Source organism: Ylistrum balloti, unplaced genomic scaffold, assembly GCF_031769215.1.
Source record: "Ylistrum balloti isolate Yb309-2 unplaced genomic scaffold, AGI_CSIRO_Ybal_v1 Utg370902, whole genome shotgun sequence".
Taxonomy (NCBI): Eukaryota; Metazoa; Mollusca; class Bivalvia; order Pectinida; family Pectinidae; genus Ylistrum; species Ylistrum balloti.
The window spans coordinates 285,097-298,498 of NW_026782512.1; the positions used below are offsets into that span (position 1 = coordinate 285,097).

The following is a 13,402-nucleotide window of genomic DNA, read 5'->3' on the forward strand; positions in this document are numbered from 1 at the left end:
TACTGTATATCACAGTATTGCTAGATATGTTCGACCATTCTGAATTATTAGTACATAGATGTCTTCAATATCCTCCACAGGTTTACCAAGAAGCCCTTCCAAGAAACAGGGTAGGTATCCATTCCTCAATCTAGAAATGGTCAAGTATTCTTTATTCATTAGAATCAGCGAAATAACTGGCACTTATGTAAAATTTCATGTTGGTGTGTACTCACGAGCAAAAAAATATATATATATCGTGGGGTAATTATAGCCGTTATAACTCTAGATTAATCAATATTGATTTCCAGAAACTGATACTAAATGGTGCTATGTGGATCTTGCATGTAAAACACAAAAACCACAGCGATTGCAGTTTGTTGTGTACTGTGATCAATATCTTACAGACGTGGAATAAAAACGTCACTGAAAATATCTAATTGTCTGATTATGATAAACAAAATTTTTGCATTAAATGAGAACTTGTTATTGTGTAAAGTTGTTATTTTCGAGAATGGGATAAATTCGAGAGAAACGATACTTTGAAAATAAACAAAAGAATGAAAAATAAATCTCCTTATTTAGTTTTAAGGTTTCGATAAACTCACGAAAAATTTGAACCCCCGAAAAAAGACACTTTTACAGTACTTTCATTTTGTTATAGATATGAATACTTCGAACTATTATTTATTGACAGTGACGCGCCGCGTACCATCAAAACGAGGCGGTAGGTTTAAAGCATTGTTTTTATCTCTACAAATTAATTCTTCATAAGAGGGATACTCGTGTTTATGTATTAACAATTTAGTAGAGGTGTCGGTTAAAACGTCTACCCTATTAACTTAAGATGTTCTTTCTTTATCGGAAATAAACATACTGTATCCGGTTATATCAGTGTTTTGTGTGACCTTTGAACCCTGTCAAGGTTACGGTGGATAAGGATATCAGATTTGATATTATACTGATTTACTGGACGCTACCTGAGATCCTGTTTGGGATAGTAAGTCTGTTTATCGACCGATGTGGGTAATGTATTTTTTCATTGTCGTCTGAATTTCCTTATGTCGTTTGGTTTAGTAGTGTTTAAGCCAGTTATGATTACAAAAAATCCACAATGATTGATCCTCAGCTACTCATAGTAGACTAAAATAGAATCGTTGATCCATATCAAAGTATACAGTGGTCCATGTCAAAGTAAGCAGCGGTCCGTGTCAAAGTATACAATGGTCCATGTCAAAGTAAGCAGCGGTCCGTGTCATAGTATACAGTGGTCCGTGTCAAAGTATGCAGTGGTCCGTGTCAAAGTATGAAATGGTCCGTGTCAAAGTATGCAATGGCCCGTGTCAAAGTATGCAGTGGTCCGTGTCAAAGTATGAAATGGTCCGTGTCAAAGTATGCAATGGCCCGTGTCAAAGTATGCAGTGGTCCGTGTCAAAGTATGTAATTGTTCATGTCAAAGTGTGTAATTGTTCAAGTCAAAGTACGCAATGGTCCATGTCCTTTCATCACTGACTTTCTGTAGGTTCCTACATCTAATTATATCACTTCTTCGGTCATCTGTTGGTGTAAGGACCAACGCTTCTATCCTGCTGGTCAAACTGTGGACCATTTGCAAAGATAATGGTCATTGGAAATTCTGAAACATCAATGGTGATTCGATTTATTGTGTTAAGTTGCTGATGACACTGGAATTTCTCCAAAGTTGTTGGTGATTTGACAGAGAAGTTTTCTCATTAATTTGTTAGGGTAATTGCAATATGAATGTTGTTTTTGCTTGATGTATGGACATGCGACTTACGAATCGATAGGACAATGGAAAGTTGTGTAACAAACAGGAGATTTAATGCAATACAATTTGTATGAGAACGTCCTGTAATGTTGACAAGGAATTTTCTATCAAGTTCAGCAAATTGACTTCCTATAATCTAAATGGTGATTGGTGAACTACTTCCAGAAATGTTGCTGGTGATTGGATAGAATCATCTCTTTGTATCATTCCTAGTGATTGGACTAACTCATCATCGTTAATGATGGTAATTAACAAACATTATAAACAAGTTTATGAAAATGAATGTTGACAAATCAGTGTTTTTGGCACGATCTGTCTTGTGGTTTTAACATTCAGGTGTTTACATTTTCAAAACTAACAGACAAGTTTTGACGGTTGCCAGGCCTCAGATCACATACAGTTTATGTGTAAAGACTTTCGTTAACTTACTTAATGGTAAACTATTGACACAAAAACGGGTTCCGAATCTGAATAAAAACGTTGATAAGTAACAAAAACAATTATCGCTCGATTCTTAAAGTCTGTTTTTAAATAGTATTTAACCTCTTTCTGGCGCTCTTAATGTTAAGTCTTTGTTAAAATAGTAGTCCTTTAAAACAGGAAAATAATTTTAGTGAAAGCCACTCGGCATTCTTTCAGTAATGGTAAATCCGAGATAAGCACTATATAATGGAAGGCCAACTTCCACGTGCCAGTAGATTTTCATTAATATTTGATATATAAGTATTTATAGAAGTTTTAAACTGTATTTAATAAAGAAAGATGAATATTCCACTTGACGCAGCTATTAATATATGTTGGATCAGCGATGCCTTACAAATAGTGTATACATATATAACTAATTAAATAACATGCATGATACTTAACTAATACTCACGATTATACACCTACCCAGTATGTGTTTTAAACGGAGGTCAATGTCACTATACCAAAGATGTAGTAAACATAACACAAATCATTGGGTCGAAATATTAACATATACACCACTGTATTATCGAAATTAGCAGCGGTTACTATTGAATATGTGGTTAAGAAAAACGTAAAGTAACACACATTACTCTATTATCGAAGTTAGCATAAGGTTACAAAGCGGTTACTTTCATATATATGGTTAAGATAAGTTAAAGTTACACAAATCAGTGTATTATCAAAGTTAGACTGCGGTTACTGCCGAATACATGGTTAAGATAAGTTTAAAGTTACACACATAACTGTATTATCGAAGTTAGCATAAGGTTACAAAGCGGTTACTTTCAAATATGTGGTTAAGATAAATTAAAGTTACACACATCACTGTATTATCAAAGTTACACTGCGGTTACTGCCGAATACGTGGTTAAGATAAGTTTAAAGTTACACACATAACTGTATTATCATTCTTAACACAAGGTTACAAAGCGGTTACTGTCAATTATGTGGTTAAGATAAGTTAAAGTAACACACATCACTGTATTATCAAAGTTACACTGCGGTTTCTGCCGAATACGTGGTTAAGATAAGTTTAAAGTTACACACATAACTGTATTATCAAAGTTACACTGCGGTTACTGCCGAATACGTGGTTAAGATAAGTTTAAAGTTACACACATAACTGTATTATCATTCTTAACACAAGGTTACAAAGCGGTTACTGTCAAGTATGTGGTTAAGATAAGTTAAAGTAACACACATCACTGTATTATCAAAGTTAGACTGCGGTTTCTGCCGAATACGTGGTTAAGATAAGTTTAAAGTTACACACATAACTGTATTATCAAAGTTACACTGCGGTTACTGCCGAATACGTGGTTAAGATAAGTTTAAAGTTACACACATAACTGTATTATCATTCTTAACACAAGGTTACAAAGCGGTTACTGTCAAGTATGTGGTTAAGATAAGTTAAAGTAACACACATCACTGTATTATCAAAGTTAGACTGCGGTTTCTGCCGAATACGTGGTTAAGATAAGTTTAAAGTTACACACATAACTGTATTATCAAAGTTACACTGCGGTTACTGCCGAATACGTGGTTAAGATAAGTTTAAAGTTACACACATAACTGTATTATCATTCTTAACACAAGGTTACAAAGCGGTTACTGTCAATTATGTGGTTAAGATAAGTTAAAGTAACACACATCACTGTATTATCAAAGTTAACATACAGGTTACACTGCGGTTACCGCCGAATACGTGGTTAGCATGAGGTTAAAATCAGCTACATAATTTATCATCGAATATGAAGTCAATATGTAGGTTACATCGCGGTTATTAAGGAACGTGATCAACAATATAATTAACGAACCTTTACTATCTATTATGTCAGAACCTGCATAAGGAAAACTGATTTTGTGAAACAAATTAACAATGCTCATAATAAGATTATAATAAAAAGGTGAACCCGAATCGACCGTACTAGGACAGCACAATGTCACTACCAGATATAGGCATGGAAGATCACCAATTCAATTTTATTTCTATTTCGTCACACTTTTTGAGTGTTCGATCTGTTTTCACTATAATCTTGTTGCCATTTCGTAACACTGTTTATCAGCTTAGGGTATACATAGGATTATAGTTTAGCCGAAAAGTCATGTCGACTACTTACGTACACAATATACCCAAGATTCGTCTGACGTAGGTGACAGTGAAGTCATCAAAACGTCACACGTAATTGTCTTATGTTTGTGATAATTATTTCTACTTTATATATATAATACAAAATCATGGTAAAAAACATCGTCAAGTCATAATTTAGATGTCCATTTAAAATGGAAACGTAATTATCTTGTTGTTAAATTTAAAAGAGATCGTGAACATAATCGCGTGAATGCATCCAATTACGGTTCTGATATACATGTCGACTCTTCTTTGTCAGCGTAGCGCGAGAGGAGATCTATATTTGGCAGTGCTTACCTATAGACCTCACCCTAGGTCTGCTCGCTAAAGGAGTTTCGCTATTGTCGGTCTCATTCAAATATTTACTTGATATCATTTAAATCTCAAATCAGGCTATTGTATCGTCGCTCGGTTGGTCGGTTAAAATCTGGGCGCTAAAAAAAGAAATCAGTAGTAATTTGGAACGTAGAAACGTCACCAGACATGAACAAACATAGAAGGATTTCGTGACACTGAGAGTTAACAGCGCTGTGGTAGAGGCTGTTTAGAGAGACGGTCTTATACTTAATATCAAGAATATATAGGATTCTTGGATTAATTGGAATATTTTACCTCAGAGGGTAAGTTATCGATAAAGTTAGTGCTGAAAAAACAATGATGTCAATCTGTTTGGTTCGACGTCTCACGGTCTGAGTTGGTCAAATACATAAAGTCTTAAGTAACACATAGTGTTAAAGAGGACAGTCACTTCAGTCGTTTTATCATGTCTAAAACGTTATAGATTTCAAAGAAATTTCATCCTTTCATAAACTTGAGCGTTGAAGCCATTCGTAATGATACAAAATTTAATTCAAAATGATAGGCTGTAGACACTATTTTCTAAACACATGGATTACGAAGCCAATTACAAAAAGAAACACTAAAACGAAGAAGAGCTTTTTTTATTTACGGTTTCTAATATACTGGTGTCATGACTCGAGCATTACAAAATCATTAAACATCGAGGTTTAAAAAATTGAAAATAAAAAAGCAATTTTCAAAATTAATAATAATAGTTTTGGCAGCTATGACGTAAAACAAAAAATATATTTGCATTTTACAGACGTGGAAATTAAAAAATATAAATGACACGAATAATAGTATGATAAGAACAACAGCTGATAATTTATGCTGCTTCTTTGTTTAGATAAAGAGCTAGTTTTATTGGAAGCTAATGTTGGGGGTTTGCTTTCCAAACAAAATGTCGCGCAGTATAAACGAATGACTGACAGCAGATTAAATCTCCGTAATTTACCACTGTCTACGTAATCTCTGATTTGTACTTACTGTGGTATCAGAGGACGTCCCGTCATTGTGTGACAAAACCTGATACTAGAAGTGTCCTATACTGATAAATCACAGATAAAATACATCCGTAATAGTGATCCCTATATTGACAGAACTGTAGGGGTCGCTGTAATCAGTATCAGGTCCAATACGTAATAGTGATCCCTATGTTGACAGAACTGTAGGGGTCGCTGTAATCAGTATCGGGTCCAATACGTAATAGTGGTCCCTATATTGACAGAACTGTAGGGGTCGCTGTAATCAGTATCAGGTCCAATACGTAAATGTGGTCCCTATATTGACAGAACTGTAGGGGTCGCTGTAATCAGTATCAGGTCCAATCCGTAATAGTGTTTCCTATATTGACAGAACTGTAGGAGGCGCTGTAATCAGTATCAGGTCCAATCCGTAATAGTGGTCCCTATATTAACAGAACTGTAGGGGTCGCTGTAATCATTATCAGGTCCAATACGTAATAGTGTTCCCTATATTGACAGAACTGAAGGAATCGCTGTAATCAGTATCAGGTCCAATCCGTAATAGTGTTCCCTATATTGACAGAACTGTAGGAGGCGCTGTAATCAGTATCAGGTCCAATCCGTAATAGTGGTCCCTACATTGACAGAACTGTAGGGGTCGCTGTAATCAGTATCAGGTCCAATACGTAATAGTGTTCCCTATATTGACAGAACTGAAGGAATCGCTGTAATCAGTATGGGGTTCAATCAGTTATGATGTTCCCTATATTGACAGAAGTGAAGGAGGTGCTGTAATCAGTATCGGGTCCAATCCGTAATAGTGTTCCCTATATTGACAGAACTGTAGGAGGCGCTGTAATCAGTATGGGGTTCAATCCGTTATAGTGTTCCCTACATTGACAGTTTCACGAAAACTCATTTTTTATTTACAGACTTGTAGCAGGTATGCTTGTGTATAAGAAGCCCATTTAAAGCAACAAAAATCCACTTGGATGTCGCTAATATAACGATGATCGTTTTTTTCTGTGCCGTTCTCTAGAAACATTGTGAAGATCATCGCTCTTTTCTGTGCCGTTCTCTAGAATCATTGTGAAGATCATCGCTCTTTTCTGTGCCGTTCTCTAGAATCATTGTGAAGATCACTGTTCTCTTAGCAACAAAGACTCGTTTAGATGCCGTTTATATAGTACAGATAGTTTTGGATTTTGTTTGTTTGGGTTTTTAGGGGGGTTGCCATGCTGTGGTAAGGGTACATTTTAAATTGTGATGAGTGATTCACGACAACACATTTACGTAACGTTAGTTAAGAAAGGACCAACCTCCATATCAACTCAGTTGTAAGGATTGGCCTTTGCCCTTAAGAAACATCTCCTTGATAAGAGTCAGTGTCAACTCTATATAACCCCAATAATCCATGTACTCAAGCGGACGAAATAATGAGGCGAAACAAATTTTAAATAGACCCCATTAATTAGAATGTAGTTGAATTTTGTGGTATCAATCGAAGAAATGTATACACAGATATAAATCAATCCTGTTACACGTGTTTGCTTTCCCATAACTAGTATTGACGAAAGATAGTAAATGTATACCGATACCCCACAGAGACCACTTTGTTCGAGGGTAGCAGGAACGGACACGGTTGAGGTGAGATGTATATTGTGCTATAGGTGTATTCACGACTTCGGGATGGCGATGGTTTTATCGAACTCGAGACCTGATCAGCCCATCGTTATTACTTACTATCTATAAAATTATTGGTACCAACGTATTCACCTGGTTTAGAAAACACCTTTTGAAACCTGTAGTACAATATAGTGTATATACACATGCTTGATTAGTTTCCGAAGGTTTGCTTTTATCTTGGTTAACAGAACATGTATATAATGTCACGTGATAGATGAGCACCTGCTGACACATGACTCTAACAGAGCACGACTCACCTCAACAACATAACTAGCTTTTACTGAGCTGATTTCCGAAACAGGAGTCCAGAGTCCTTATCTTTATCGGCAGACATTTTTTTAAAACAACAGATTCTTGCACAAGTAAATTATTAAATACAAATTTGTTCTAGTCAACATTCATTAATGCATGTGTCCGACGTAGACTAGCAATACGCAAAATGCCTACAAACACAATTCATGCGGTTTTATATTTTAACGTTCAGAAGTGCATCCGATCACAAGAAAGGGTCATCATGATGCTAGCACAAATGTCCTTTGTAAATGATTTGAGTTACCGATGTACGTTTAAATGACAATCGCGTGGGTCTTTGATCGAGAAAACTATCCACGAGGCGACTAATGTGGGAGAACCTCATGCAATCCGCTGGGTAGTTCGGCATGTTATTAAAATAAAGCTCTAGTACTTAGTGCAAACTTTGAGTTTTATGCAGTGCTCTTTTAACTTCTGATCATCTTCTTTCTAATACCTAAATTGGTAGGTCCTCTGTTTAAGCCTTAGTGTTGGACGTCCTCAGGAATAACATTGTACTTAAGCATTGAATTGCGATGTGGCATTTACAGCAGTTATACATGACATAGCTTTACTGGCAAACATGATAATGACTTGATTTAAACTGAAGTAAAGATTTATTACCGACAGTATAATCCGTTAAGTGAAACAGACATATTGCCAGTTACCGGTCGCAGTTTCCATGTCGACAAGAACGGGATCGTAATGGTCACGCGCAGAATGTCGCTTATCTTACTTAAGTATTTATTATTTCTGGTGAGTTAATATCGTGGCATTTTCATGCAAATATAGATGTAAGATTATGGATTTTGCCCTCAAACCGTATAAGCGATATTTTAATCAAACTATTGCCAGATGCAATGTGACCGAATGAAATATTATTTCAGAGTGATTGCACTGTAACAGCGACATTAAGTGATCCCATCATTGTGAACACTGCTTCGTATAACCATAAACTGTTGTAAATATCACGTCCCAATAAGATGTATTGAACACCATTTAAAACGAATGCCTGTAAATTTCACTGGTCATGTTGAGCGATCGGATCCCTTCGCTGGCTCGCTCGCAAAAGAGACTTCAATGTAAATAAATCAGAAATGTGTATTGTCCTTTAACTAATATTACCCTTGTTCTGTTTATACCTTACTGATATATTCCTGTTTATAGCAATATTACCTTGCAATCGATTGGATACTTTTACAGCGTTTTGATGTTTACAAACGAGCCCTACTTAAATACCCCGGTTATGTGACGGTCAGGCCGTTTGACATTATAGAAACACGAAACGTCTTTGGAAAAAAAATCGACCTGATGTATTTATTGTAAAATTATTAGAATTGAATCTTATGGAAGAACGGAAGAGGACTACACTTGTCTATATTTACACTCGTTGGCCAGGACCAAACAGTCAGTTTATGGTGTCTTAGGTCAATATCATTAAGTCGTAGATAAAAGGCACCGTATTGATGGGACGTTAACGTAGTGTTGTATGCACACTGACACATGTCCGGGAAGACTGAAATATTGTGTCTTTAAGACTGGTTGGAGGAACCTGACTAGTGATACTGTCTAGAGAGACTGAATATTGTGTCATTAAGTCTGGTTGGAGGAACCTGACTTGTGGTACTGTTTAGAGATATTGAATAACCTGGATAGTGGTACTGTCGAGAGAGACTGAATATTGTGTCTTTAAGACTGGTTGGAGGAACCTGACTAGTGGTACTGTCTAGAGAGACTGAATATTGTATCTTTAAGTCTGGTTGGAGGAACTTGACTTGTGGTACTGTCTCGAGAGACTGAATATTGTGTCTGTTAGTCTGGTTGGAGGAACCTGGATAGTGGTACTGTCTAGAGAGACTGAATATTGTGTCTGTTAATCTGGTTGGAGGAACCTGGATAGTGGCACTGTCTAGAGAGACTGAATATTGTGTCTTTAAGACTGGTTGGAGGAACCTGGATAGTGGTACTGTCTAGAGAGACTGAATATTGTGTCTGTTAGTCTGGTTGGAGGAACCTGACTAGTGGTACTGTCTAGAGAGACTGAATGTTGTGTATTTAAGTCTGGTTGGAGGAACGTGACTACTGGTACTGTCTAGAGAGACTGAATATTGTGTCTGTTAGTCTGGTTGGAGGAACCTGACTTGTGGTACTGTCTAGAGAGACTGAATATTGTGTCTGTTAGACTGGTTGGAGGAACCTGACTAGTGGTACTGTCTAGAGAGACTGAATGTTGTGTCTGTTAGTCTGGTTGGAGGAACCTGACTACTGGTACTGTCTAGAGAGACTGAATATTGTGTCTGTTAGTCTGGTTGGAGGAACCTGACTTGTGGTACTGTCTAGAGAGACTGAATATTGTGTCTTTAAGACTGGTTGGAGGAACCTGACTAGTGGTACTGTCTAGAGAGACTGAATATTGTGTCTGTTAGTCTGGTTGGAGGAACCTGGATAGTGGTACTGTCTAGAGAGACTGAATATTATGTCTTTAAAACTGGTTGGAGGAACCTGACTAGTGGCACTGTCTATAGAGAGATACCGAAACAGTTTCTGGTATTAATTATTCATAGAGAACGCCACTGTGCCTTTTGCATTTCACGCTTTATAACAAGGATTCTTAGATATTCAGTAAACTGGTAGAGAAAAATGGCGGCACACAACAGACTTTACCAATGGTTTTCCACTGTAGAAGGTATGTTCTGTCACATTTACAATAATATCTAAAAATTACAAAATTAGAGAGTAAAAAATCGAAATCGGAATGTATCTAACCATTGATACAGGTAGGTACATATTTATCACACTTAGTAAGTGGATAGAACAACGATTGCTAAGAAGATGTTTGTATACTAATAGTTAGGGTGTCATATACCTATAACTTTGTAAACAAACATATTATAAATTATATCCATTACCATGTTTCTCAGAATCAGTGTGATTTCATTAGAGAATGTTATCGTTATCTGTTATAGTAACCTGTTTATTACGAACTATCAAAATGTGTGGACACGTCTACATGTATACTTGTATAATTCACTTTTGTATATCATGGTTGTTGTTGTGTTTACTATGTTCTGGGGCGGATAATAGTAGCTGTGTGTCTATGGAACGTGAATGGTGATGTAGTGTTGCTGGTTGTGGTTCATAACAGGGACGATTCAGCTCATATCAACCTGATTATTCTGCAGTACATGCAGTGTCCCGTAAATTCCTCCAGATTTACAACTGTTAATCGACTTTAGATAAAAATTCTGAGTTGTCCGTTACTGATATAAATCATGAATAATTGATAAGTCATTGAAAGAAATTGATTTAAAAAGCGGACCAAAACGTGGCCTCGATATGAATCTTATTGTGACTTCCGGTTTTCGTAAATATTATTATAATAACTCTTTTCTGAGCGTCATTATCATTGCATATCAAATTCTAATTGGTCACTGAAAGTAAGCGAATATTGATACCCGACAATACACACAAGCTGTTATTTGTTTAGCACTACAAGTTCCCGCTTGCACTTGTTATCGGGATTAAACATCTCGGAATTAAAGGATTTAGAAACATAAATCACTTTGGTCTGTATGAAGCATTTAATGAAAAATCATATATATTAACAAAATTATAGGAAATCTTGTTCTGAACGCCCTTGTGTCTTAACGGGAAAATATATTTATTTTGCTAACCATTGAATGACTGCAACCAAGCTCTGAAGAGCACGAAATTACCAATACACACACAGATAAACGGAGTAGTAGTGAAATTTATACACCATGCTACCGGTATCTGTAGGTAGCAATGTCCATGATGTTTCCGGTGCAGATGGATTGTGGGTATGTCATACTTAGTACAACAAATAATAAGAAAATCACATAGATAAACTAAACGATAGGAGTTCAAACAATACCACATAAGTTGTTATTGAACTACTGTCAATGTTTTGCTATTTTTCCTGATAGTAGTATGGAAATACTGTACAAGATAGGATATAATCCCATACTTCACATGTGCATTGGTCTGTTTTCGGCTAGAATATAAAATATCTTTCCCATGTATATGATGAATAGAGCGAAATCCTTAAAAGCTAAACCCTTAGGGTTGAACTTTCTCTGTCTACATCACGCAGAGGTGGCTGATAATTTTCCTTTCCCGTATCCCTATTGTCGAGTAGTGCACCATGTGTGCTACGGCAATAGCGTATGTAGCCGATGCACATCGATATATATATATATACTGCTGCTACGGTAACAAACATGGGATTAACGTGAATCGGAGAACCCATCCAGAGGTACATATAAGGTGACATGAGGCACCATAGTGATTTTACAACGGAGTAACTGATTTATGTTTACTGTGCAGTATAGCATTTTATACAGTGATAATAGCAACTGAGAGCACTGACACCTCACAATTAGGATAATGATAATAAAAATGGCTATCCAAATGTGCTGATAAACACTAAATGCTTTAAATCTGCAAATAAAAAGTACATTTTTTTAAATCTTCGTAACATGTAAGGGCAATATCACACTCAGAATTATGATAAAGGTTTAGTAGCAATATCAATAATAGCCGTAACAGGCTATAACAACAACAACAACAACGACAACAACAACAACAACAACGACGACGACGACAACAACAACAAAACAAACAAAAAAAAAGAAGAAAAAACAACACTTAAGTGATATTTAAGAAACAGCATAAGATGGGGACAATACTCTAAATACACTGTTGTAGTCTGATCGTTTCCAGCTGTCTAATAGTTCAGATGTCAACTGTTTTTAAACTTACTCCGTTTTTATTTAACATTTTCAAAAATGGTAGCGAAATATCTATTGTGAAGTGAAAAAATCTTGTGTTATGATATGAAAAAACTAATTTTGATCGGCAATAAGTCTGAATTCCAAATGCCGTGGACAGTTATATAAAAGTTCAGGACTGGCCAGCCTTAAAAATCCCAACACGAATAAATCACGGATGTAATAATTGTTTTGTAAATGCTATCTTTCAGAAGTCGAAATTTCATGGATGGACTTAATCAAAATTTGAAGTGTATTCAATAAAGAAAATGTTACATAACATTTCCTGAAATAACGCCGGCAACAAGATCGTTATTAGCCTAGCTTTGTTGTATAGGTTATCCCTAAATCACAATGTATTTGTGTAACGTAAATCAATTTGTTCATATTTGTTTCACCGGAAGTGTCTCATTTTCCTTCAAATATCACGTGATAATGATAAATCAATTAACCAATTTCAGGAGAGATCCAGTCGGAATCAAGCAGTACAGGGAGGGTAACATATAAGAGCGAGGCAAACCAAATCTTCTCTCTGCTTCCAAGTAAGTTGGCTTTGACCTCCGACGTAGGGATCACAATGGCCAGAAAACAGGAGGCAAATAACCGGAAGGCCCGAAGTAGCAATGCCGTTTATCCGGAAGAGACTACATATGATGAGCTCGATCCGGACCTAAAGGAGTTGTCCAAAAGAGGCATTCGTGTGAAAAACTTTGACGATGAGGAGGATGTATACAAGACTTTACAGCTAATCAAGAACTTACCGTGTTCTCTTCAACAGAAACGGAAGTACAGGTAATAACGATAAAAATCATCACGATCATCATCATCATCATCATCATCATCATCATCATCATCATCATCATCATCATCATCATCATCATCATCATCGCCGTCGTCGTCGCCGCCGCCCTTCTCCTCCTCCTTCTCCTCCTCCTCCCTCTTCTCCTTGTCCTCAAGAATC

General features: G+C 36.4%; 1 protein-coding gene across 1 annotated transcript in view; it reads left to right on the forward strand.

The window, feature by feature from the left end:
* The window catches only part of LOC132559394 (transmembrane channel-like protein 7), a 33,613-nt gene that overhangs the window by 771 nt on the left and 19,440 nt on the right, over window positions 1-13,402 (forward strand). Inside the window, exons 2-4 of the mRNA XM_060224006.1 lie at window positions 81-120; window positions 681-706; window positions 12,903-13,233. Coding sequence (XP_060079989.1) covers window positions 81-120; window positions 681-706; window positions 12,903-13,233 — 397 coding nt within the window. The remainder of the gene's footprint in view (window positions 1-80; window positions 121-680; window positions 707-12,902; window positions 13,234-13,402) is intronic.